The sequence below is a fragment of the Pongo abelii genome, chromosome 21 (assembly GCF_028885655.2).
Source record: "Pongo abelii isolate AG06213 chromosome 21, NHGRI_mPonAbe1-v2.0_pri, whole genome shotgun sequence".
NCBI lineage: Eukaryota > Metazoa > Chordata > Mammalia > Primates > Hominidae > Pongo > Pongo abelii.
The window spans coordinates 30,663,376-30,691,195 of NC_072006.2; the positions used below are offsets into that span (position 1 = coordinate 30,663,376).

The following is a 27,820-nucleotide window of genomic DNA, read 5'->3' on the forward strand; positions in this document are numbered from 1 at the left end:
TCCCGGGAATGGCTTTCTTCCCCCACTCCAACACAATGAGCTCTCAGGCCAGCTGTAACATCTCTCCAGGGGTCCTCTGATTTTCCTCCTTCTCTTTGTTCAGTCAGTTTCCTTTCCTGCCAGTTCCCATTCTTCCCACCAGCAGGAAGAGAGGACAAAACCCGGAGCCAAAGCTTCCTTCAGCTGGCCCACACCATACCCTGGACAGCTCTGAGACATGCAGAGAACAATGGAGCCCTGGAGAGCCTGGGGCCGGCTTCCTCTGGACAATCTTCATCCTCACCTGATGTTTCTGCTGAAGTCAGTTTGCTCTCATGGAAAGGTGTTGGCAGTTGTGCCTTGGGGGGTGAGGTTTCCCTGTGTCCATATGGAGAGGGACCCTGTGTGCTAAGAAAAGGGAGGAAAGTCCGTGGACTTGAATTTCTCAGTGTACTGCATCCCTGGTTCTTTGATCCCCCAAACAAGAGGGCAGAGCTCAAGGCCAGCCAGGTCTTGCCTTTCCCTGGCCTGCACCTAGAGATGAAGGTCCCGGCCCATATGGCCTCAGCCCAGGCTGGAGGCCACTGCAGAGGCTCCTGACTCTCTCTCTGCCTGAGTTCTTTCTCTGGTGTGCTTGGAGCCACCCTTACCCTGTGAGGCAGGGCTGTTGGTCAATAAAGGCTCCAGCTCCCTTGCTACTTGGTGGGCAGATTCTGAGATGTGTCCTATGGTGTCTCAGTGGGTCCCCAGGGTGGGCGGCACAGTGCTCCTCCCCACACTTCCCATCTCCCTTCTCCCCTCCCCATGTGCTCCCATGCAAAGCACTTGCATTCAAATCCTTGTCTCAGGCTGTGCTTCTGGGGAAAACCCAATCTTGGAAAAGTGCTGCTAGAGATCTTGTTTCTACTGGTAGTTATAGAGGGCAGGGGATGGTCATTTTGAGTGACAAGAACAAATTGAACATCATAGAGATTTCCTTCAAGAATGAAAAAAGAGTGGCTGGGGACAGTGGCTCACACCTATAATCCCAGCACTGGCTGGGAGGCTGAGGTGGGCGAGTCTCTTGAACCCAGGAGTTTGAGACCACCCTGGGCAACACAGTGAGACCCCATTTCTACAAAAGACAAGGAAAGAAAGAAAAAAGAGCAAAGTAGTTTGTAGCTCCAACAGAACAGCCTGCTTTTTGCTTTTTAAATTTTTATTGAAGTATCACTTCCATGCAAGGAAGTGCACACATTTTAAATGTATAATTCAGTGAAATTTTCCATGTGTCTATGACTAGGTAGGTACCACCTGGAACAGGATGCATTTTGGACACCCTTGAAGTCTTCCTTTTTTCTCTTCCCAGATGAGGACCATCCTCTACCAGTATTTGAGCTTCCATTTCTGTGGATTAGCTTTGCCTTCTCTTGAATTTCATTCAATGAAATTTTGGTTTTCTGGGGCTGCTGTAATACATGACCACAAAGCATGTGGCTTAAAACAACAGAAACTCATGCTCTCAGAATTCTGGAGTTTGGAAGTCTGAAATCAAGGGGTCAGCAGGGCTGTGCTCCCTCTGAAGGGTCTAGGGGAGGATCCTTTCCTGCCTCTTCCTAGCTGCTGGTGGCTCCTGGCAGTCCTGGGTGTACCTTGACTTATAGTGAAATCATTCTCAAATGTCTGTCTCCATTATCACATGGCCTTATTCTCTGTGTCCTCTCCTCTTGTTATAAGAACCCCATTCATTAGATTCAGGACACATCCTAATCCAGGGTGACCTCATCTTAATGTAGTTACACCTGCAAAGACCCCACTTCCAAGTACAGTCCCATTCTGAGATCCTAGGTGGATGTGAGTTTTGGGGAGACGCTATTCAACACCCTATGGAAATCATACAGCGCATGCCCTTGTGTCTGGCTTCTTTGGCATCGTGTATGGGCTCATCCATGCTATTGCACGGGGCAGCCATTCACTCCTTTTTCTTCCTGTGGAGTGTTCCATTGAGTGTCTATGCCACAAATTATGCATTTAGTCTGCTGTTGATGGACTTCACCTTGTTTCCAATACGCAGCTATGATGACAGAACTGCTGTGGACATTGTTGTCTGTCTTTGGGTTGACCTAACACCCTTTCCCATCGGTCTCTGCCTAGGACTGGAGCTGACAGCCTGTCTTTGAAGGCTGGTAATTAAACTCTGCGGGATTTTTGGGCTCCATTAGCCATTTCTGTCAGTGGGTGGAGGGAGAATCCATGTTGGGTGCATATCTGAATGAGCTGTTCCTCCCAGACTCCTGACTGGTGAAGGTCAGGGGAGAGGACTCCGGGCAGCTCCAGATCCCACTTGATCGTTCAGCGTCTGAGGAAGATGCCTAGAGAAGGAGCCTCCCCCAGAGCTGCAGTGAGCCCTTTTCAGCAGGGGCAACTGGGTCCTCTCCTTAGCCAGACGTGGCTGAGGTCTCATGGGAACTTGCAGTGCCTCATTGAGAGGAGAAGTTGCCCTAGATATTCTCTTCCTAAAAGGATGTGGTAAATAGAACAACTTGGGGACTGAGCAGGCAGCGGGACTGGCGTCTTGACCAATAAGTAGAAAACATGATTGCAGACTCCAGTCTGGGTGACAGAGTGGGGCCCTGTCTCAAAAAAATAAAATAAAATAAAATAAAATAAAATGCACATGCTATAAAATTCACCCTTTTAAAGTGTGCAATTCAGTGGGTTTTGGTATATTCACAGAGTTGTACAATCATCACTCTCTGATTCCAGACCTTTTTCATCACCCTGGAAATAAATCCCATATCTGTTAACAGTCCCTCTCTAATTCCTCTCTTCCCCCTGGGAAGTAGATTGGAAACCACTAAGCTACTTTCTGTCTCTATGGATTTGCTTATTCTGGACATTTTATATAAATGGAATCATCCAGTATATGGTTCTTTGTGTCTGTTTTTTTTCACTTATCTTAATGCTTTCAAGATTTACCCATTTTTCATTTCCCTTTATGCCTGAATAACATTCCATTGTACAGATAGACCACATTTTGTTTATCATCCTCCTGTTTTAATGTTCCCCTTTGAAATCTGATCTCCACATGTGCAGCAGGTACAATCAATGACTCTCATTTTATAGTAATTATTCCATCTTCAAAGACTCACCTATTTCCTCTTTTTAACTTATGTGTTAACTGATATAGAGCAGATATAAAGTGCACACATCTCAAGTGAGAAGGTTGCTAAGTTTTGACACACATCTATACCTGAATGACCACCAGCCAGATGCAGACATAGAATATTTCATCCTGACACTGGGCTCTCAAGCCTCCTCCCAGGCCATATCATGTGCCTGTAGCTCCTTCCCAAAGAAACCACTATTCTAGTTTCTATTACCTTAAATTAGCTCTGCCTACCCTTAAACCTCATAGACACGGAGCTGTACAATATATCATTTTTTGCATGATATTTTTGCTTAGCAATCCACCCATGAGATTCACTCATGCTGTGTGTGGTAATAGTCTCTTCTTTTTAGTTGCTGTGTAGTATTCCATTGTATGGCTATGCCACAGTTTAGCTACTCTTCTATCCATGGACATTTGAGTTACTTGTAGCTATTTTGAATAAGGTGGATATGAACATTTTTGCATGTATTATTTGGGAGCCATAAACTCTCACTGCTGTTGAGTATTTGCTGAGAAGTAGAATTGGTGGGCCGTAAAATGAGCACATTTAGTTTGAATAGATACTGCCCAGTTGTTTTCCAAAGTGAGCTGTGCCAATCCCACCAATAGTGCATGGGAGCTCTAGTTGTGCTACATCCTCATCAATGTTGGTGTCAGTCATCCTGGTACATAGTAGCATCTGGGTATAGTTTTAATTTGCATTTAACTGATGATGAGTGAGATTAGGCACCTTCTTATGTGCTTATTGGCATTTAGATAGCCACCCGTTACTTTCGAGTCATAGTTTCCTTTACAATGGGGCAAAGGGATCATGCCTTTCTTTTTCTCTTAGTTTCCTTAAAAATTCACCCTTGTCAATTTATACTTAATTACACAAGTATTGTATGGATACATTTTCATTGTTTCTTCACACCCTTGCTAACACTGGATATCACCAGACCTTTAAAGTGAGAAGAGAAATCAGTCTTACCGGTATTTTAATGGAATGTGCATTTCTCTAATTATTAGTGAGATTAAACATTTTTTCTTATGTTTTTTGGACACTTGTATTTCTTTCATGTATTGCTTTTTCACATCCTTTGCCAATTTTTTAAATCAGGTTATTTCTCTTCCTCATTGATTCTGGAAGTTTTTTATACAGTCTGTATAGGAATCTGTTATCTGTTATATATTGCAAATACTTTCTTTTCTTCTGTTGATTGTATTTTTATGTATTTATTTATTTTTTTCAGATAGGGTCTCTCTTTTTGGCCCAGGCTGGAGTGCAGTGCATTAAACAATAACCTCTAATTCTTCCCCCTCCCAGCCCCTTGTAGCTTCTATTCTATTTACTGTCTTTAAGAATTTGCCTATTCCAGCTACCTCATATAAATGGAATCATACAATATTTGTCCTTTTGTGGATATTAATCTTTTCATTTATTTATATATTCTTTGTTTTTGTTTTTGAGACAGGGTCTTGCTCTGTTACCCAGGCTGGAGTGCAGTGGTACGATCATGGCTCACTGCAGCCTTGGCCTCCTGGACCCCAGCAATCCTCCCACCTCAGCCTCCTGAGTAGTTGGGACCACAGATGTGCACCACAATACCTGGTTAATTTTTAAATTTTTTTGTAGAGACAGGGTCTCCCCACATTGCCCAGGCTGGCCTCGAACTCCTTGGGCTCAAGGGGTTCTCCCACAGTATTGGGATTACAGGCCTGAGTCACTGCACTCGGCCTTGATTGTATTTTTAAAAGAATTTTTTTGTTTAGAACTGTTTCAAACTTACAGAAAAATTGAGAAGATAGTACAGAGTGTTCCCATATACCCATGGCCAATGTTCCGTTTGTTAACATCTTGCATGAGTAGGGCACATTTGTTAGAAGGAATGAACCAGCACTGATACATGATCCAGTCATCGTGTCTCCTTGGGATCCTCTAGCTGTGACAGTTTCTTAGACTTTCCTTGTTTTTGGTGACCTTGATAGTTTTGAGAAGTACTGCTCAGATATTTTCCCAAATGCCTATTTATTAAATTTGTCTGATGTTTTTCTCTTGACTTGACTGGGGTTGTGAGTTTTTGAGAGGAAGTCCACAGAAGTAAAGTGCTGCTTTCCTCACATCACATCAGAAGTACATATGATCAACATGATTGATCACCACTGATGTTGACCTTCATCACCTGGCTGAGGTCGTATGTGTCAGTGTTGTCCTCTAAGGTCACTCTTCTTCCCCATTCCATACTGTCCTCTTAGGAAGGAAGTCACTATGCTTACTCCACATTTAATGAGTCAGAAGTTATGCCTCACCCCCTTGAGACAGAGTATCTGCCTAAATTATTTGAAATTTATCTGTCCAAGGGACTTGTCCTTCCTCCCCCATTTATTAATTTATTGAATCATTTATTTGCAATAGTGAGGACTCAGGGGTATTTATTTTATACTGTGAATGATAATCCAGCACTGCTTTATTTTGTTGCTCAAATTGTTCCAGCTTTGGCCATTGGGAGCACTCTCAGTTGGCTCCTGTGTTTCTTTGATGTAGCTCCATTAATATGCATTTGTTTTTTGATTGTTTTGAGTGCCTCCTTATTTTCTGGCACTACAAAATACTGCAGGCTCCTCTTGCATATTTCTGTCAGAGGCATAGAATTGGCCATTTCTCCAAGGAGCCCTGGTGCCTTTCATTGGAGAGTGTTGTTAGAAACCAAGGTCTGGGTGCTAGGTATGCTTTTTGCTACTGGTGTGCTGTTTATTTTAGTCCTTCTCAGATGACAGAGCAAGGAAATATTCGTGTGTATGCTAACCTGTGAATATCACATATGTATGTATGTTTCTATATGGAATCTTCTGCCCCTGTATTAAGCTAGACATGAGTTCATACTGATGCCTCCAACTCCGCTCCGTTACCAAGTGGATCATTCTAGCCTCCTCCCCTGGCTTATCTGTAAATTTGCATTCCAGCAGTGAGCAACCTGGCTCCTACCATCCACCATTTGTTTAATTAATTTTCAATTTCAGTATGCACGTATCAGAATTGTTAATGCATATCCCCATGAGAACAAACTTTATTAAATAGAGTAAGGTACAAAACTCATATGAGAGAAGAGGCCTTGTTGACTGACCATAGATGGGGTTATCTTAGCCCACTTGTGTTGTTATAAAAGAATACTTAAGGCTTGGTAATGTATAAAGAAAATAGGTTTACTTGGTTCATCGTTCTGCAGACTGTACAAAAAGCATAGCACCAATACCTGCTTCTGATGAGGGCCTCCGGCTACTTCTACTCATGGCGGAAGGGAAAGGTGAGCCACTGTGGGCAGATCACATGGGGAGAGAGGAGGCAAGAGGAGGGAGGAGGAGGTTCTATACTCTTCAACAACTAGCTCTTGAGGGAACTAAGAGTAAGAACTCACTCCCGTGGGGATGGCAGCAAGCCATTCATGAGAGATATACTCCCATGAGCCAAACTTCCCACTGGGCCCCACCTCTGACACTGGGGATGAAATTTCAACATGATATTGTTTTTGGAGGGGAGGCCAAATATCCAGACCATAGCAATGAATCTTATTTGCAGCTGGCCTGTGTTGGTTCAGTGCTTAACTCTAGTGGTATTTGGGAGTCCGGTAAAGACCCTCAGCCAAAATATTAATTGATTGTTCTTGCTGGTGATTTATAAGATGCTGTTTAAAGTCCAGAACTCCCTGGGAGGCATGCTGCAGCAGTATGTCTATATTATTTCTTAAACATATGTAGATTGATGATTTGCATTTGGTTTACATGTTTACCCAGCCTGATTTAAGCTACGTAATTAGTGGGGTATACAAAACCCCTTTGTAAGCTGTGCCTTAGCTTCCCAAGACCAAGGGATTACACACATATCAAGAAGAAAGTGCTCTTTCTCATGATATAGAAATATTTCTTCATGTTACTGATAATGCAATAAAGTGTATATGCTTCTGAGTGATTTGCTAATGTGTATGTCAGCAACACATTCAGTATCCAGAATGGCTTGAAATTATGCCTTCAGGGCCAAAATAAGATAATGTTAAATTCTGTGGATTCAATAACAGAATTCATTAAAAAATCTGCACTGTGAGGTAAATGATTAAACACTGACACTTTTTCAACATTGGATAATTCTTTTTATTCATCAGAGAAATGTGATTTATGGCACATTTAAAAGCATGTTTAAGGCCGGGCATGGTGGTGTATACCTGTAGTCTCAATTATGTGGCGGGCTGGGGTGGGAGGATTGCTTGAGCCTAGTAGTTCTAGGCTGCAGTGTGCCATGATCACACCTGTGAATAGCCCCTGCACGCCAGCCTGGGCAACATAGCGAGATCCCATCTCTAAAAAGAAATTTTGTTTTAAAGCATGTTTAAAACATACATACATCAGCCTGGCCAACATAGTGAAACCCTGCCTCTACCAAAAATACAAAAATTAGCTGGGCATGGTGGCACGTGCCTGTAATCTCAGCTACTCGGGAGGCTGAGGCAGGAGAGTTCCTTGAACCCGGGAGACAGAGGTTGTGGTGAGCTGAAATTGTGCCACTGCGCTCCAGCCTGAGCAACAGAGGGAGACTCTGTCTCAAAAAACAAACAAACAAACAACAAAAAAACCATACATAGAAATGTTCCAGTAGAATACAAAGAACCACTTTCTAGAACTGAATGCACCAGAGAGGATTAGAAACCCACTTATTCTCTCCCAGCTTCAAGTATTTAACTTTCCTACTTTTGCATGTGGCAGGCTTGCTGACTCAGATCTGAGGGCATTGAAAGACAGATTCACAATTTCTGGTCCACATTTGATGCAAATATTTAGAACTATCTAGCAGAGCTTGCTGCCTTTCCAACAATCCAGTTAGTGAATTGAGAATGTTCTCATTTAACAGAAATGAAAGGTAAACGAAGGATCCACTTGGCCATGGGACTGGAGGAATGACCCAAGCCATGCTTCATAGAGGCACAGATAGACACCCTCAGGGAAGCCAACCCTTTGAAAAAAGGGCCGAGTGTGTGTATTTCCACACTGCCCCCTGCTGGCTGACACTGGAACATCGATTCTTCCTGTGGCTCTAGGACAACCTAACAGGATGAGGCCAGCGGCCCCCCGCAAGGAAACTTGAGCTAGAGGCAGTTGGATTTGGCTGAGACGCTCTCCTCAGGGAAGGCCAGGTCTGGGAGTGGGTCTGAACAGCAGTGGAGAAATAACTTCCACAGGGCATGTCAGAGTAAGTTCTGGTGTTTCCAAGAGAATGGGACAGGATCTTAGTGGAATTTAGAAGTCAGGCAGGTGGAAAAGCATTGAGGACCCCATCCCAAGGGCTCGAGTCCCTAGAGACAGCCTGGAACGATTGGGTGCCAGCTGCGGAAAGGAGAGCAAGGCGACCAAACACAGGGTAAGGTCTAGAGGTGCTCATAGTTCACTACAGGACATGTACATGAAAGTGAATAATTATGTCACAAGGTGCCAAGGGGGCTAGTTACCTCACATAGGATCTTAGAAAAGGTCTCCTGGAGACCATGTCTGAGGTGTGAGTAGGGATTCTCCGCAGGGCAGGGAAGGACTTGAAAGAGTCTGGCAATATGGAGCACATAAGGATTATGGAAGGTGAGCTTGGAGAACAAGGCAGAGTCTAGCCTGTAAAAGGCCTCTTGCAATTTGTTGAGGAGCCATGACCTTCTCCCATGCATGGTGAAATGCCCTTAAAGGATTTTGAATAGATTTAAAAGACGCTCAGAAACAAAAAATGGTAGACTCAAAATAGACGGTAGGGATCACTTTCTTCCATTTTCTTTGAAGAATCAAAGCGTTTACCACCACCTGGATTGTTTTTGGGCTTTCAGGTGAGTGGGAAAACAAAGAAATTCATGCCTGATCACGTTGAGCCACTTATACAATGTTGCTTTGATACTAATGGAGATGTAACTTCTTTTAAGACATAATAGAATCTCCTAAGTGGGTGTGGGAGTCGTAAGAAGGAGGAATCTGGGCTTCTACAAGCAAGATAGCATGTATTCATTGATTCAGTCAGTCAGTCGCTGGATCCATGCGCTTAGCTTTGTGCTCTGTGCTGGGTGCTGTGTGGGATATAAAAGAAGCTGAGGCCGGGTGCGGTGGCTCACGCCTGTAATCCCAGCACTTTGGGAGGCCAAGGCAGTTAAATCATGATATCAGGAGTTCGAGACCATCCTGGCCAACATGGTGAAACCCTGTCTCTATTAAAAATACAAAAATTAGCTGGGTGTGGTGGCGTGTGCCTGTAGTCCCAGCTACTTGGGAGGCTGAGGCAGGAGACTGGCTTGAACCAGGGAGTCGGAGCTTGCAGTGAGCCGAGATCGCGCCACTGCGCTCCAGCCTGGTGACAGAGCGAGACTCCGTCTCAAAAAAAAAAGAAGCTGAAATTCCAGCTCTTATCCCCCAAGGACTCTGTACTCTGCTTGGGAATCCATAGAAGAAGGAAAGAATGTCAGCAAAGTAAGATCATGCTGCATGACCTCAAGATAGATGTTAAGGACATTTTGATGGGATACAGTGAATCTTTGTTGATTCAGAGATGAGCTTTACTGGCTTTGAGCTAGGTGATAGATATAAGAGGGTGGAGTGCAACTGGGGAGAATTTCAGGCCTGGGTAAGGGCCAAGTGTGAATGGATGGTCTCATGTAGGAAGCCACCAGGATGGGCATAGCAAATCCAGGAGTCCTCTAACCATGGACAGGAGACGTTTGCTGATGTAGGAATCGCATTGCAGGTCAGTACTCCTCAGTGAACCTGGAGACCCTGTTGCTTCCTATTCCCTACGTCAAGGCACTCAGTCTTACAACTTTGGGCTACATCTCTGAGACCGTAGACTCTGGAGATAATAGCCATATCTTCATCTTTAACATTCACTCAAGATGAGCTGATAAAGCACCTCTTTCATGAAATATCTCTATAATTTCTATAATTAGAAATTGAAACTACTCTCATCACATCTTTTGATGTTTATATGAACACTCTTCTGTTAAAAAAAAGATTGCCCTAGTTTTTAGGGCTAATATTAGATGTTTCTGGCATATTCTTTACAAAGCCTTCAAACTAAGTTATGGTATAATATTTACAATTAGAAAAACAAATACCCAAAGCATGTTTAGAGGTATTTATATGTTTTCTGGTGTCAATTGGAGGTGGAGGGGCCACCAGTGCTCTGAATCCACAGGCTAAGATGAGCTACTTGTTAGGCTTGGCTGTTTGGAATTGTCTATTCTTTGCAAAAGCAGATGAAATGAAGATATGGTAGTTAGTGGGATGATTGGGCCACCTAGAAAAGTCAAAGTTCAGGTTGGACTCATTTTCTCATGTATTTAAGTGTCTTTGCCATTTGTTTACCTTCTCCTGTGCTTCCACCTCTCATCATTAGGAGATGGGACCAGCATGTTCGGAAGCCCACTCAGCCTATGCACTCAGCAGGTTGGAACTATTAGGGAAGTACAGCCTTTGGGAGCTGTCCTTAACCAATGATGGACAGATCTTGGTGTATAAATTCCCCAGCTCCCTCGCCCTGCAGGCAGCATAACCCTGAAGAATATGTTCTACTCTGGCATCCAGGGGCCCCCCAAGCAGAGTGAAACGCCAGTTGCCCACGCAATAAACATGCTAACACAGCTTTTTTGGGCTACCTTCCCTTCCCTTTTCCATTCCCCACTTGCAGCATTTCCAGGGATCACCTCCCGAATAAACCACTTGTACATGAATCCTTGACTTGGCATCTACTTCTTGGGGAACCCAGCCTCAGGCAATGAGTAACTCACATAGAGATGGCCTGCTATTTAAGTATAAGCGAAGATGAAGGAAGACTCTATTTTCTTTGGACCTGATCAAGTTTATTTACAATCTTGATTTTATTTTTATTATTTATTATTTATTTATTTATTTATTTATTTATTTAATTGAGACTGAGTCTTGCTCTGTTGCCCAGGCTGGAGTGCAGTGGTGTGATCTTGGCTCACTGCAACCTCCACCCACCATATTCAAGAGATTCTCCTGCCTCAGCCTCCAGAGTAGCTGAAATTACAGATGTGTGCCACTACATCTGGCTAATTTTTTGTATTTTTGTATTTTTATGGGGCTTCACCATGTTGGACAGGCTTGTCTCGAACTCTTGCCCTCAAGTGATCCACCCGCCTTGGCCTCCCAAAGTGCTGGGATTACAGATGTGAGCCACCACGCCCGGCCTACAATCTCGATTTTAGACTTCACTTATTTTCTTCTGCTCTGTAACCCAGTGTGGACTGCAGTGGTGCAATCATAGCTCACTGCAGCCTCAAATTCCTGGGCTCAAGCAATCCTCCTGCCTCAGCCTTCTGATTAGCTGGGACTACAGGCGTATGCCAACACACCCAGCTAATGTATTTTTATTTTTTGTAGAGATGAGGTCTCACTGTGTTGCTCAAATATCCAGCCCTAAAAGATAAAATCCTGGTTTCTGCCAAAAACCTTGATGAGGTTCTGTTTTCTTTCACCGAATTCAACATGTTTTCACGTAGAACAGTTTCAAACACACGTTTCATAGAAGCTCAGAAAAGACATTTTCGGGCCCAGTGGGCACTCACAGAAAGATACAAATATCCAGCCCTAAAAGCTAAAAGTAAGGTTTGTGCCAAAAAACTTGATGAGGTACTGTTTTCTTTCGCTGAATTCAACATGTTTTCACGCAGAATAGCTTTCAAACAAATGTTTTGTAAATGCTTAACAAAGACGTTTTTGAGCCTAATAGACTCATAAAATGATACAAATATCAAGCCCTAAAAGCTAATAGAAAGCCTTGGGCTTACAGAGCTAGAAAGAGATAACAAGTTCTGCCCATGCCACACAGCCCAGTACAGGTTTATCAGGGCACCTTTTTCTGCTCCATTCTCTCACTTTTTCCTGGATTCTGCCCAAGTCTCATTTCTAATGTCCTAGGACCAGCTACATGTCTGCCTTTGAGCTCCCATAGCAAATCCCCAAGTTCCCTTTGAGCCTGTGATGTTTCCCTATCACAGTAGACTGTGGACTTTCCAGAGCAGGACATCCTAGGATTTTTGCAGATCTCATTATACATAATTCCCCTTGCCAATCTCATTATACATGATTCCCCTCTAAAATTCAGTAAAGATTGATTAGAAAACACAAATGGCCACTCTTTAGGTCTTGACCATATACTCCAGGGACAGCCATTTATAAAGCTCCCAAGGCACACCTGAGCCCAGCACTGATGCCACCCTTGTGCTAGGCCTGTCTTTTAGGGCAGATCAGACATCCTGTGACCATGCCTCAGACAGGCATTGGACGTCTCCAAGAGCAACAAGTTCAACTCCTCATAGACATGTGTATTCTTTTTAAAAATTCGTTATTTATTTATTTTTTAGAGTCAGGGTCTTGCCCTGTGACCCAGGCTAGAGTGCAGTGGTGTGATCATGGTTCACTGCAGCCTTGACCTCCTGGGCTCAAGTGATCCTTCTGCCTCAGCTTCCTGATTAGCTGAGATTACAGGCATGCACCACCACACTCAATGAATTTTTAAAATTTTTGCAGAGACAGGATCTCGCTATGTTGCCCAGGCTGGTCATGAACTCCTGGCCTCAAACGATCCTCCCACTTTGGCCTCTCAAAATGTTGGGATGACAGGTGTGAACCATTGTGCACCACAGAGCAGTATATTCTTATTGATGAAAATGACAGTAATATTGGAACTGAGACCAAGAAGAATTGTCACATGAATGAAAACATTGGGAATGGATTATTGCAGCAAGCTCTTAGTGTCTTCTTACTCAACACCAAAATGAGCTACTGTGTCAGCAGAGATCAGATGCTGAAATTACCTTTCGAGCCAGTTTCACCAATACTTGTTTGTAGTCATCCATTAGGTAATCCAGACAAGCTTGAGAGAAATGATGTCATTGGCATAAGTTGAGTAGCACAGAGGCATCTAAAAGCTGAATTAGGAATTCCCATGGAAGAGGCTCCTCCAGAAGAAACCTATTATCTAACATCAACTCGCAACAAAGTTCAATCTGATGGCATCTCTGGAGAACATAAAACTGATTATATTTTGTTTGTGAGGAAGAACATAACTTTGAATTCAGATCCCAGTGAGATAAAAAGCTATTTTCTGTGTGTCAAAGGAAGAGCTAGAACTTCTGAATAAAGTAGTCGTTGGTGAAATTAAAATAACTCCATGGTTTCAAGTTATTATAGAGACTTTTCTCTTTAAATGGTGGGATAACTTAAATCATTTGAATCAGTTTATTGACCATGAAAAAATATATAGGATGTGGATGTGGAGATAAATGATTAATAGAGTACTGAAAACTTTCTCTACTTAAACTTAGAATAGGCTGGGCACAGTGGCTCACGCCTTGTAATCCCAGTAATTTGGAAGGCTGGGGCAGGTGGATCGCTTGAGCCCAGGAGGTCGAGACCAACCTGGGCAACATGGTGAAACCCTGTCTTTACTAAAAATACAAAAAATTAGCTGGGCATGGTGGTGCATGTCTGTGGTCCCAGTTAGTCAGGAGGCTGATGCAGGAAGATCGCTTGATCCTGGGAGGTCGAGGCTACAGTGAACCATGATCATGCCACTGCACTCCGGCCTGGATGATAGAATGAGATCCTGTCAAAAAAAAAAAAAAAAAAAGACTGGGCATGGCGGCTCATGACTATAATCCTAGCACTTTGGGAGGCCAAGGTGGGTGGATCACCTGAGGTCAGGAGTTCGAGACCAGCCTGGCCAACATGATGAAACCCCATCTCTCTAAAAATACAAAAAATTAGCCAGGCATGGTGGCGGGTGCCTGTAATCCCAGCTACTTGGGAGGCTGAGGCAGGAGAATTGCTTGAACCCGAGAGACGGAGGTTGCTGTGAGCCAAGGTCGTGCCACTGCAACTCCAGCCTGGGCAACAGAGTGAGACTCCGTCTCAAAAAACAAAAAACAAAAAACAAAAACAAAAAACCATAAAACCCCCCAAAACTTAAGAATAGTTTGAAAAAAAAATTGGCTCCCAATTAGAATACTCATATGCCACCTTGATACTTTACATGTGTGAAAAACACATTTGCTTTCTCTTGTATCACACATACTATATATATATGCACTGATCTTTGTAAAAGTCATGTATAAGAGATCATTGTAAAAAAGAGAGAACAAATAAAAATTAATTTAACTGTCCAAACACATGTTCATGACAAGTTTGGACAAGTAGGTAAAGCTCTTCACTTTTTACATGTTGCAACAAACATTTTGAGAACATTTGTGGAGTGCTTTTCTATTTCCCAGGCGCTTTATATATAATTTAATTTTTGTCATAGTTCAGAAAAGTGTTCAAAGGAAACTATGTGCTTAGCTAACTCAAAACAGTTCTAATTAACTTTCCGTATTAGTAGATTAGATTGGTAGAGCAGATTCAAGAACAATTAAATGGTGTATAAATAACATGTCCCAATTTCTATCTTTCTAAGCTGACTTTGTGGTTTAATCATTCTGGAAGTATCACTTGATACTTAAAGTCAACCATTGCTTTTGGTAATGACATTGGTTAGGTTAAGTATTATTTTAAGTAGTATATGCAAATTAGTCAAGTCTGTGTTTTCAGAATTACATTGAACAGAGAGGCTATTCATAAAATGGGAATTGAGTTGCACTTTACAACAGGGTTTCTTAACCTTGGCATGATTGACATTTGGGCTGCATATTTCTTTGTTATGCGGTTCCATCTTATGCATTGTAGGGTGTTTAGCAGCATCCTTGGGTTCTACTCACTGAATGCCATTATCTCCTCCGCCCTGATGACAACAAAAATTACATCAGATATTTCCAAATGTTCCCAGGGAGGCAAAGTCGCCACTAGTTGAGAACCACTGTTCTGCAAAGTCAAGCCATCCTGTAGGGGGAAAAAAATAACAGAAAGAAAGGCTAGTGTTCATGTTAAACAGATTCAGATTATGAAATATGTATATATCAATATTTAAAATTTTAGCCTTGATTAATGCACTTTTAAAAACTTGGTATAGATAGATTTCTCAAATTTTAAATCTTAATACAGCTTTATTATCCTTAAAGGTTATATAATAATGTATAATGAGAAAAAAATAAAAATCTGTTTCTTATAAAGCTGAATGTTTTATAGATTCAATGGAATAATTCATGCTTTGCTAACCCTGAATAGTTAATTTATAATTTCAGGAGAAACTACGTAGCAAGTATTTATTTTATTGAAAAGGAAAAACAATAAAAATTACTACATAAAAAAATAAAGCTACTGAAATAGATCTGTCCCTAAAATAAATGACTTCACTCTGAAACAGGACTGAATGACATTAAGCATGACTTTGCCCAATTCTGTAAAGCCAAGTCATGCTGCACAAGCTGGCACACAGAGGCCTGAGAAGATGTCCTGGAGCAGGAGGAATCCTGGGGGCTCCACATCCACCTTGGGAGGAGAAACAAGTGAGACAGGTGATGAGGACAAGAAGCCTGACAAAAAGCAGAATCCAAATGGGATCCCTCAAGCTCATCATCGTGCCAGATTTAATTCATTCTTTTTTTTTGAGACAGGGTCTTGCTCTGTTGCCCAGGCTGGAGTGCAACAGCAGGATCATGGCTCACTGCAGCCTTGACCTCCTGGGCTCAAGCGATCCTCCCATTTCAGCTTCCCAAGTAGCTGGGACTACAGGTGCATATCACCACGCCTGGCTGAGTTTTTATTTCTTGCAGAGACAGGGTCTCGCCATGTTGCCCAGGCTGGTCTCGAACTCCTGGGTCAAGTGGTCCTTCTGTCTTAGCCTCCCAAAGTGTTTGGATAAGAGGCACAAGCCACCGCACCTAACCTAGGCTTAACTCTTAACCTTCTTTTTCTCCTCCATTGCTCCTGCAGCTGTGGCTGCCTGCAGCCCATCCTGCTCCCAGCACCTAGAGTCATCTTTAGAAATGCAAGCCTGATTGTGGAATCCACCTTCCTGACACCCTTCAGTGCTCTCCTCTTCGTTACACCTTTGCTATACAAAGGATAGTCCATGGACCTTCAGCGTCAACATAACCAGGGAGCTTGTTAGAAATGTAGAATCTGGTCCATCCCAAACCTGCTGAAGCAGAAGCTGCATTTTGCCAAGATCCCAGGGAATTTGTGTGCCCATTATGGTTTGAGAAGTGCTTCCCAAGAAGACACACGGCAAGCTGGAGGGATCTTTGCAGATCATGCTCCTTTCATTCTCCAGCCTCATCTTGTCACTCTCCTCCATCCGTGCCCACATCCCCACTGTACTGGACTGCTTGCAGCTCCTTGAATGCACCATAGTCTTGTTTTCTTTTTTGCAGTGATTCTACATCTTTCCCATCTTCTCCACCTGGATGCCTCCATCCATCCTTTCAGACTTGCCTTCTCTAGCAAACCTTTCTTGCTAATTCCCATGTCTAACACAACACTTCTCCACACTGCATGGCCATTATCCTTTCTGCATCAGACTGTGAGCACCTTGAAGGCAGTGGCAGTGACTCATTCATTGTGGCATCTGCAGATTCCAGTGGACTGCCAGGCATGCAATAGAAAATCAAAAAAGATTTACTGCTAAATAATCCTCAACTCCAGTGGCAGCTCCATGTGCCGTTTCTCTTCTGCTCTGGCCTCGGCTCTTCCTGTGCCTACCTGGGGCTGGGCCTTCATCTAGGTGTCTGCATGGAAGGGAGAGGGACCTGGAGGACCATCGCCAATCCATCAATAGCCTCCCAGTTGAGATGACTTCAGCTCTGATTTGGGAGAGCTATGATATTGTTTATAGTAGTGAATTAATATGTGTAAAGGTTACAAAGTAAACAGTTAAATTAAATTAATTGTGCTGGAGCAGGTCAAACAGGCTCCTGAGAGATGAACATACACGTCTCTATTAACTCCACATTCAGTGAGTGTGGGTAACTTGAAATTGGCTGGGTCACAATTTACATCATAGAAATTGGCAAATAGTACAAATTAGGGCTCCCTCACCCCTACTTGGGCATAGAGCTGGTACACTAGCACACCTCTGGTTATACATGCATGCGTGTGCCACCAGAACAAAACACGTAACAGCAGGCACGTTGCCTCTGTTGCCCACCATTATAGCTCCCGCACGGAGCAGACAGACTCATGGCAGGAACTGAATGCATGTTTGTTGAGTGGAAGCATGAACAAATCCACAAAATGCCCAAGATGACGCAAAGAAGGACATTAGCTCAAATGTTAAACATAAGTTAGGAGTTGAGATAATGCCAAGAGGAAAAATGTACTGTAATTCTAAGTAAAACCATCTCTAAGGCAGGGTGCTGCTTATGAGGGCTCCACAGACACATGAGGGAGGCCTGGGTCCTGCCCTTGGAAAGAGTCTGACAGCTCGACTTCTGGAAACAGCCATCTGCACAGGTCAGCATCTCTTAGCTGACAGGGAGCAGATCTGCAGACCACATCACATTTGAAATTCCAGAAGAAACTTCTTGGAGTCTGCTCTTGTGCAAATGAGCCTAGAAAGCCCGTTAACTTTGGATGGAGGCTTCCACAATTTGGCTATTCCAAGTGGGCCCAAAGCTGAGGAAAACCCACCAGCCCTTTGCTTCCTGCTTCCTCTATTTGTTTGCCCCAGGAAATCAGAGGTGATGACATGATTTGGCTTGGGCACGACAGGAATAAACGATATTTAAGAGATGTCATAAACGCCTCCATTTTGTTCTTGATTGCTAAGTAGCCCTGAACCAAAACAACCAATTAAAAAAATTAGAATCTTAATTACAGATTTTGAAATTCCAGCACACCACAACCGACATGGCTTGCACCTAGCCAGGACCCTGCCTGCACCTTACCCTCTGCTTCATTCTTGAAAATCCCTCTCCTTGGTGCTGAATGTTATTTTTTTGAGCATGGAGCCCCTGGTTGCAAAACACCTTTCCCTGCTGGATGCTGGTTTCACCTCCGATAAGCCTTTGCATGTAATTCTCCCTTGGACACGGGGTGTATGGAAGGTCTCCTCCCCCCAACCAGTACCTCCCCTCTCCCTCCCCACCACCCACCTCCCACCATCCAGGGAGGCCAGCTGTGTGAGTTCCTCTGGCCTTGACCTGCCTGCTTCCAGCTTCCTCTAGTTCCTCTCTGGCCTTCTGCCAATTTCCTTCCACAGATTATAGCCAAACCTGTTGGAGTCAAAACAATTTGCATTGTTTAAGAAAGCAGTGCTTTCTCACAAAAGGGTTTGCGTTAAAATAAGATCTGGGAATCCCCAGGACGGATGGGAGGGTGGGAGGGGCGGATGGAGGGATGAAGTTCAGTTTAGGGTACAGGGCATCTTGGAGGAGGCAGTGACACTTGTTAGAAATGTAGAATCTGGGACTCAGCGCAGTGACTCATGCCCGTAATCCCAGCCTTTGGGAGGCCGAGGCAGGCGGGTCACCTGAGGTCTGGAGTTCGAGACTAGGCTGACCAACATGGAGAGACCCCCGTCTATACTAAAAATACAAAATTAGCCTGGTGTGGTGGTGCATGCCTATAATCCCAGCTACTCGGGAGGCTGGGGCAGTAGAATCGCTTGAACCTGGGAGGCAGAGGTTGTGGTGAGCCAAGATCACGCCATTGCACTCCAGCCTGGGCAACAAGAGTGAAACTCCGTCTCAAAAAAAAAAAAAAAAAAAAGAAAGAAAGAAAGAAAAAAGAAAAGAAAAGGAATGTAGAATCTGGTCCACCCCAAACCTGCTGAAGCAGAAGGTGCTTTTCACCAAGATTCCAGGGAATTTGTGTGCCCATTACAGTTCAGTCCAGGGTACAGGGATGACACTTGAGTATTGGAGGATGAGCTCTTTCTGGGGGTCAGCTTTGTGCTGACCAGGAAGGTCCCTTTAGATGGGGCATGGTCAGTGCATGGGGCTCATTTCAGTCTGAGGCCTCTCATCCAATGCCAAAGGAGCAGATTCTCCCACCCTCTATCTGGGGTCTGGGGCTCACTGTGGGAGGGAGCTCTCAGGGCTTTAGTTCTCTGGGGGTGGAATCTCGGTCGCTTCCCCGTACATGCTCCTGCTCCAAAGTGAGGCTCCCTAAAGCCACAGGCCCAGGGGAAGTCTCCCATTTGCCAAAGCTGAGTCTGCTTTTCTGGGGCAGTCTTTGGATGATCTGGAATGTGCTTTGAGATTTCCCAAAGGCATAGTATTTTAGTCTCATTTTGCAGGGAATATCTGAGTTATTCCCATTTTGTAGGGATGCATTCCCAGAGGCATGAGGGTTGGGCTCCTTTTTCTTCCACTGGGGAAGCTGGGTGCCCACTGAAATGGGGTCTTCTGCCAGCACTGAGGATAAGGGAAGAGGAGGCCCTCGCTCATCTCTGACTCGTGTCCTCTGGGGAGACAGTAAACTCTTAGCCTCTGGCCTGAGCCAGGCTCACCGAGAGGTCTGTTCCTCAACAGAGTGGTATCTGAGCCAGAAAAACTGAAACTGGTCATGATGCCATGTCTGTGTAAGTCTTGATCACTCGCCTGGCAGGTGTGGTCTGTGACAGTGCTGGTTACATGAAGGCACATGGGCCCTGCTGTCACATTTCAGTAGAGACTCTGGTAGACTCAAGATGTGCCATGCAGCAACACAGAGACAGCTTAGAGTACATGTGTGCATCCATCTACAGCCATGACGAAAAAGTCTTGGGTGCAGAAACAAGATGTGACCACACCATAAGTATGATGTAGGGCCTGGAGTCCTTGACCCAATCAGCCACCACCCCAATCCAGTCACTTGTCAGAAAGCTTGAGGTAGAGAGTGTGGGTGGCTCAAGACAAACTTAAGGCCAATGTCTGGGACACCCTATTAGGACCAGAGGGTGAAGTTTCTAGATGTTGTCAGGCATATCCTAAGCAAGGTGGCGTGTGAGGGGCTCCAGGGAAATGCTGATTGTCTGCCAGAGCCTGGAGGGGAGGAACAGCATGGGCTACTTTAATAGTGTTCTCAATTCTCTGCTCCTTTTGAGCTTTTGGATCTAGAGGGTATTCTGGCTGGAATGCAAATACTTGCATGTATAATTTTAGTAAAAGTCAGTAGAAGGGCCAGGGCATAACCTCACCTCAAGCCTTCCCAGTTGCTGGGGTGTGTGGAGCTGTGCAGACACACCACCCTCTGAGTTGGAAGCCCGCACACTCACTGCCTGTTTTCCAGGCTTCTCATACAGAAGTTTTGGGCCAAGGACCAGGTTTAGAATGAGAATTGCAACAGTTTTAGAAGGATTTTCAAATGGTCCTCATGGCCATAAGATTTAGAAAGCTTTAGGTGTGCCATTTCCAAAAGAGAGAAGATGCTTAGGCAACATTTGTAGAAAAGGTGGCTCCTCATAGTTAAATGACAGAAATTCTTCCAAATTAATGCCATAAACAGCTGGTGAGAATAGGATTTGCTCCAGCTATATGCAAGCATAACCCGGTCATGGCTGGTAAAATTTAAATTACACACAGGCTTTGTTCCAGAAATTTTGCACGTGTGAATCTATTCCATAGAAACAAAAGTACCAGACTGCCATGTAGTATGTACAAGGATGTTTATTGTTTGCAGTGGCAAAAAACTGGAAATAATCTGAAGGCCCATTAACAAGGCAATGATTCAATCAATCATGATACATCTGTATTAAGTGAGATTATGTGGCAATCCAAAACAATGAGTCAGCTATCTAGATAGCTGTTGTTCCAAAGAGTTTCATGATGCAATGTTAAGTTAGGGAAGCCAAATTGCAGATGAACAAATATTTTACATACATAGTATTTTTAAAAGGCATAATCAAGTTAAAAAGCCCTCACTTATGTATCTGAGCACAGTTAAGATGGAGCCTACATCTCAGGCTGGAGGGAGGGGGCAGGACTGGGGAAAATGGGTGGGGAGGAAAGAAAACAAAGAGTAGGCAGGGCGTGGTGGCTCACGCCTGTAATCCCAGCACTTTGGGAGGCCGAGGCAGGTGGATCACCTGATGTCAGGAGTTCGAGACCAGCCTGGCCAACATGGAAAAACACTGTCTCTACTAAAAATACAAAAAAATTTGCAGGGCTTGGCGGTGGGCACCTGTAATCCCACCTACTTGGGAGGATGAGGCATGAGAATAGCTTAAGCCTGGGAGGTGGAGGTTGCAGTGAGCCAAGATCATGCCACTGCACTCCAGCCTGGGCAACAGAATGAGACTCTGCCTCAACAAAAAAAAAAAAAAAAAAAAAAAAAAGTATAGAAAAATGAGTAAAAAGCATTGAATTAAGTTAAGTAAAAATTCAGAATATAAAAGCTCACTTTTTTATTGCAAATATGAACGTTTATATATGCAAATGCTTAAGAACTAGGAAAGTACGGGGAAACAGCAAACACTGACTCAGTCAGATGCTGGGATTGTTGTATTATTTTGGTCTGGAATATCTGTTGTAATTTTCATGTCACTTTTACAATAAACTTATATTTTAAAAAGTGAACACTTAGCAGGGGCTACGAAAGCAATGGTTGGCGAAATTACGCACACTGCAAAATGACGATATCCAGAATAATTCAGAAGCCCCTCCCAATGTCTCGCACATAGTAGGCACCCCATGCCCCTTTGCTAAAGTGAAAAACTAGACTCACAAAGCCTTTATTCCACCCCATGATTCATCAACTTGAGCAGGAATGTTCAGGCACACACGCTTTCGATTAAAAGCCCCATAAACAAATTTTGCATTTGAATCACCATGTACACATTCACGTCATGCCCCACTGAAATCTGGTTGCCAGGACTATTAACAGAATGAGAAAAGGCAGCAATTACAGAAAATGAACGACAGCATGGCCTAAGCATTTTCACATCAGAAATGAAGTCATTTGGCTGACATGGCTGCACGTGCTGTTGTAATTAAACTTAGGAGAGTGAGGAAGTGAAATGTCAGTGTCAGCCTCTGAGTACTTTCTCTTTCTTTCTCTCTTGCCATGGTTATTATTTTTTTAATTAGAAAGCAGGAAATAACCGTGGAGGATATGTTCTGTACTTTTTTCTTGCTCTCTGATCTAGAATTAACAGGACTGTGGAAGCAGAAGGCGAGTGTAGCTCTGGCAGCAACATGAACCCCAGTCCTGGCTGCAGGGTGGACGTCTCCTCCATGTGCCCAGTGTAAGGCTGTTTCTTTGTGCTGCTCTGCCCGGAAGTTCTCCGCTCACTTTCAATGTTAAAACCTTCCAAATGTGTCCTTGAGAAGAACACTGATAGCTGAGGGGACTCAGCACAAGAGGTGCCCTCATCAGCACTCATGTTCTGAAATGCTTTGGATAAATTGTCTGATAAAATGCATGTTCCCCCCTTACAAACTCTCTTTAAAGGAGAAATGATAATATTCAGTGGCTGTTTTCTCCAAATATAGTTCAACAACTCCTGGGAGTCTCTGAGAGTGGCCTGGAGCACCTGTAGGAGCCTCTTAGAGCATTCAATTCATTGTTTTAAATTTAAAACAGATTTTAAACATTATTCATATTGTGTTATATATATTTTTAGCTAATAAGGAGGTGTATCAACTCCTGCTTATGGTATGGATTGAATTCTTTATTGGGTCTCCCTAAAGACACAGTTTTATTTTTTAAAGCTTTTTGGTGAGTAATTGTATTTTTATAGTGATAAATGGTTTACAGAGATGATGGCCTTCACCAGGCTGTCTTGAAAGAACTGAGAAATTTTGCATAGAACACAGATATAAAGGGATTATATTTAAAGATACTCATATGGGTGCACATAAAACATGCATGTAGGGTTAGGGGAACATTAGAAGCAAATATGCCATTAACATTTTGTTTTTCTTAAATACATGCAATGTTTCAGGGATGGGAACAGCAAGCACTTACCCTTCTTTTGAAAAAAAATAAAAAAAAAATCTAATCCCAGCACTATGGGAGGCCCAGGTGGGTGGATCACCTGAGGTCAGGAGTTCAAGACCAGCCTGGCCAACATGGTGAAACCCTGTCTCTACTAAAAATGCAAAATTAGCCAGGCATGATGGCACACACCTGTAATCCCAGCTACTCGGGAGGCTGAGGCAGGAAAAGTGCTTGAGCCTGGGAGGCAGAGGTTGCAGTGAGCCAAAATCACGCCGTTGCACTCCAGCCTGGGCAACAAGAGTAAAACTCCACCTAAAAAAAAAAAAAAAGAGAAAGAAAATCTTCATGCCACAGGCACATCCTGCTGTATATGTGGTCTGCTCTGGGAATCAGCTTCCAATAATATTTCCTTACAATATGATTTCTGGGCCTTTGTCTAGCTTTACTTCTATTTTAGTTTAATTCCTTTATTCTATTTTAGTTTAGTTAGAAGGATTAAAATAGCCTCCATGTACCAGTCAAAGTACACAGCCACCAGCTCAGGTGTTTTCATTTATTTCTAAACATGGAGCTTCCACAATTTCATTAGAGATACATGTTCGGATGTGGGTCCCTGTGAGCCGTAAAGTGATCATCAGACAGCTCTGGAATTGGACAGAGCAGAAAACCTGGGGTTAGACAAGCCAGGGTTGAATCCTGGCTCTGCCACTTTCTAGCTGGTGATGCTGGGTGCAGTACTTCAGCTCTCTGAGCCTCAGTTTCCTTATCTGTAAAACGGGAATGCACCTACCTCTAAGAGTTGTTGGGAAGTACTGTGAAGCAGGTGGCGCACTGCCTGATGTGTTCTTCTCATCAAGCATTTACTACTAATCTAGTGTGCCAGACGCTCTGCTAGGGGCTGAGAATGGAGTGATGGAGAAGCCACAGTCCCCCGTCTATCAGAACACAGGCACATACCAGGGCGCATACGTGGGAGTGGCATTTGCAGTGCGAGTGCATCGCTGCTCCTGGGCACCTTCAGAACACACTTGGGTTTGGGGGAGAAGAGCTGGGTCACTTGCCAGGATTTGCTTGCTGCTGCGCTCTGTACTGCCAGCCCTCTGGCAAGCTTATTTCACCATGAGCCAGATGAAAGCCAGAAGGCAGAGGAGCACTGGCTGGTGCATGGTGACCCGAAGTCCTGCGCCCCTCTCCAACCAAAACTCGCAATGCTTGAGGGAGCAGAGCTCCTGGACCAGCCGCCAGAGCACCTGCTGGTGGAGCTTGTTGTCTGGCTTCTGGAACTCTCCCTGGTTCGCCGCCTGGGTGGCATTGATACAGCCGGTGACAAATACCTCCTTGGTCACATTAGCCTCAGAGCAGCCGTCGTAGTGGATGCCATCGGGGAACTGCCAGTAGTTGGCCTCGTAGTACCTGTTGCCCTCGGTTCCGAAGTCAATGTCGAGCTTGCGGCCTTGCTTGATGAAGGCTCCTGGGCGGTTCTCAGCCACCTGGGCCTCAGTGATCTGGGCAGTGCTGGGCAGGGCCTTCCGGTTCCACTTGATTCTGTGCTTGATGCCCCTCGCCTGGACTGCAGAGAGGTGGCTGAAGAGCAGCATGCAGACAGTGGCCAGCCACCAGCTCAGGTGATTCTTCATTGCGTCAGAACCTGCCAGAGAAACAGCGGTGGTCAGCTCCCCACCGGGCCTGCCCGGGCTCCCCTGCCCCCTCCCAAGTGCAGGAGATTTTAAGGAAGGAATCGCATCCTTGTGCTATTTATGTGGTCTCAAAAGCATACTTGTTTCTCCATGTTTGGGTTGTGCAGGGTTAACTCAAACACTGAGTTCCTTTGCTATTGCTGGGATTACATTCACTCAGGGCTGTGGTCCCGGTTTCCTAGACAGGTAAGAATGGCAAAGGGCAATTATAGTGGCTTTGAATATGCATGGGAAAATAAAGGAGTGGTGACTTAACACATGTATGTTTTCTTTGATACTCCCAAGTCTTTCAAATCAAGAAATCCCTGGGAGGAAAATACAATAGAAGAGTTGGAATCAAATGCTGGTGGGCATGGACTATATATGTGTGTGTGTGTGTATATGTATATATACACACACATACGTATACGTATATATACACACACACATACGTATACGTATACATACACACACACATACATATATGTATATATACACACACATATGTATATGTATATATACACACATATATATGTATATGTACACACACACGTATATATATATACACACACACATACACACACACACACATATGTTAGGGACAGGATCTCACTCTGTTGCTCAGGCTGGAGTGCAGTGGCATGATCATAGCTCATTGCAGCCCTGAACTCCTGGGCTCAAGCAATCCTCTTGCCTCAGCCTCCAGAGTATCTGTGACTACAGGCGCACACTACCACACCCAGCTAATTTTTAAATATATTTTATAGAAACGGGGTCTCACTATGTTGCCCAGGCTCAAGTGATCCTCCCACCTCAGCCTCCCAAAGTGCTGAGATTACAGGCATGAGCCACTGTACCTGACTTTAGATTGTACTTTTAATCTCCCCTCTTTGTTCTTTATTGCTCTGAGCTGGCACTGTCTTGGGTGCATTCTGCCATCCATTCTGAGGAATTCACTGGCTGCTGATCCTAAAGGGCTTTGCAGTATTGAAAGAGAGAGGAGGAGGAAGGTGGGGGAGAGGGAAAGATGGAAACGTAGTGAAGGGACCCCTGCCTCCTCTATGTCCAGGGGTCAAGTGTGCTCCAGGCATCCTTTCCAATCTCACCCCTGGGGGACAGTGTGACCGTCTGCTTATCCTACTGGCTTTTTATTGCATACTTTCTTCATGCCTGCCACTGTGTTAAGCTCTTCTCTGACATTGCCTAACTGAATTCTCACATAGGGTAGGTACATTATTATCCCCATGTTATAAATGTTGTCCTGGGATTCAGAGAAGTTAAGTAATTTGCCCAAGGCTGCACAGCGGGGAGGTGGCAGACCTGCACTGGGCTCTGTCTAATGCTGCACTGCATGTGTCCACTAGCCATGCTCCGCTGCCCATCTGGGTTCCGGGAGAAGACAGTGCTCACACACTGTGCTTTTCACTCTCTGGGTATGATGCCCCCTGAGCTGGGCAAAGGGCAAAGGGCAGGGCCCTTGAGGAATTTCGGAGAAAACGAGATGAAAGGGAAGACAAGAGGGCCTGGGGGAACACCAGGAGGGTCCCGGGTCAAGGTGGCCCTGGGATATCCAAAGGACTGCCACCGATGTCATAGAAAAGCCCCTCACCCCACCCCTTAAGGTTGCCTGTCACATTCAGCTCCTGAAACTACAATAGCCATCGGTGAAATCCACTTCCCAAGGCCAACTGTCAGGGCATTCTAGCACCTGGGTCTTTGTCTGTGTGGATCAGGGAAATGGAAAGAGTTCCCATAGCGGAGCTTGCCTAAGCTGTCTCCTAGGCAAAGATTTACTGTGAGGCTGTGGGGCCCCAGAGCTGGAGGAGGCTGACAGGGAGCTTGTTTTGCCCTTCATACACCCTCCACCACCCCACTGCAGCATCCCTAAAAGTGGCTAATGTTCCTCTGTTAAAATGTTCAACTCTGATGCCACATTGCTCCTTATATTTAAAAAAAAAAAAAAAAAAAGGCAAAACACAGCTGAAGTTATCTCTAGAAGTACATCCAGTCATCTCTAGAAGCCTGCAAAGAGGCCTCGCTGACCTTTCCTTGCTGTAGACATCGCCTCGTCTCTGTCCCAGGGTGGCTATGAGCATCTGGACCCCCTCACCCCACTCTCTCTACCCCCTGAGCACAGTGAACTCAGACTGGCTTTCTCCAAAGAGATCCAAGCATGAAGCAAACATTCATTAGTCTCCTAAATAGCAGGCCATGCTCCACATCATTCCTTTTTTAAGGAGAAATCTTAAATAAGAATAATGGCATAATAGATCATTTCAGGTGAGTCAAATAAAAAAATAAAAGCACAGCATTCTTGAGAAAGAGATTAGTTTTCATACGTAGAGGCTTAAAGGCAAAACAAAATCCCAACCCACAAACCCTAAAGTAGCATTTTATTATAGCACCAACTTATAGAAAGGCAAGCCCAGTGATCACTGAGTATCCTTGCAAGTCTCCCCTGAACTTGGGACCCATCCCCAGATGTGGGAGTAAAGAAATAATTGCATGATTTTCAATCTGGGATAGAGCCTTGATAAGAAACCAGCAGTCCTGACCACAGAAGTGGCCCCCCACGTACCTTGGCTGTCTCTGGAGTGTGCCTCTGGAGCCTTGAGCTGCACAGTCCCCCAGCACACCCTCTTGGCAGCCAGGTCCGTCCAGCTATATAGGAGCTGCCGGGGGAGGTGGCATTCCTGCAGGTCTCCAAATAAGGCAGCCCTTCCCTCCCCAGCAGACCAATCAGGGCTTCCTGGACCACTCCTTCATCCTGAGAAGGATGGACCTTCTCATCACACTTTACTAAGGAAACCACGTGAAAACCTTGATGAAGTTCAGCAAGACTTGAGAGGTGCCTTTTAGAATTGGAATTAGATGTGTTAGAAGGAAAATGCTTTTCCCATAAATATCTATGACAGATGTGGCTTCAACAAGCCTCGCTGGGCATGCATAGTGTCCTGCACCTAAAGGCCAGCCTTGGACAGCAAAGCAGTCTTTGCTGACAGCCTCTGTAAGGAGGTTCAGCTCAAAAAGAGGGCAAGCGTTCACCTGGACCACCATGCCCTGAGGGTGGGACCAACAGGGTGTTGTGTGTGGGGGGGGGAGGGCCAGGGGCGGTCACACTTTCATCGGGTAGTGGGAAAACAGGACTGGTAGGTATGGGGTGGAAGACACGTGAGAAGATTTCCTGGCATGTTGGGCGGGGAAT

General features: G+C 44.5%; 1 protein-coding gene, 1 long non-coding RNA gene and 1 pseudogene across 2 annotated transcripts; 2 read left to right on the forward strand and 1 right to left on the reverse strand.

The window, feature by feature from the left end:
• The first annotated feature begins 8,447 nt into the window (after window positions 1-8,447).
• Window positions 8,448-17,814, forward strand: PRNT (prion protein, testis-specific). Its single transcript, NR_038114.1, is given in 2 exon segments — window positions 8,448-8,964; window positions 16,013-17,814. It is a non-coding gene; the product is annotated as a prion protein, testis-specific (long non-coding RNA).
• On the forward strand, window positions 11,630-13,428 carry LOC134760801 (isopentenyl-diphosphate Delta-isomerase 1-like; annotated as a pseudogene).
• A 2,835-nt stretch (window positions 17,815-20,649) lies between the features above and the next one.
• Window positions 20,650-27,254, reverse strand: PRND (prion like protein doppel). Its single transcript, XM_003779301.3, has 2 exons — window positions 27,194-27,254; window positions 20,650-24,587 (listed from the first exon to the last, which is right to left on the reverse strand). The coding sequence occupies exon 2, from the start codon at window positions 24,574-24,576 to the stop codon at window positions 24,049-24,051; it is 528 nt and encodes a 175-aa protein (XP_003779349.2). The 5' UTR covers window positions 24,577-24,587; window positions 27,194-27,254; the 3' UTR covers window positions 20,650-24,048.
• Window positions 27,255-27,820: the final 566 nt, after the last annotated feature.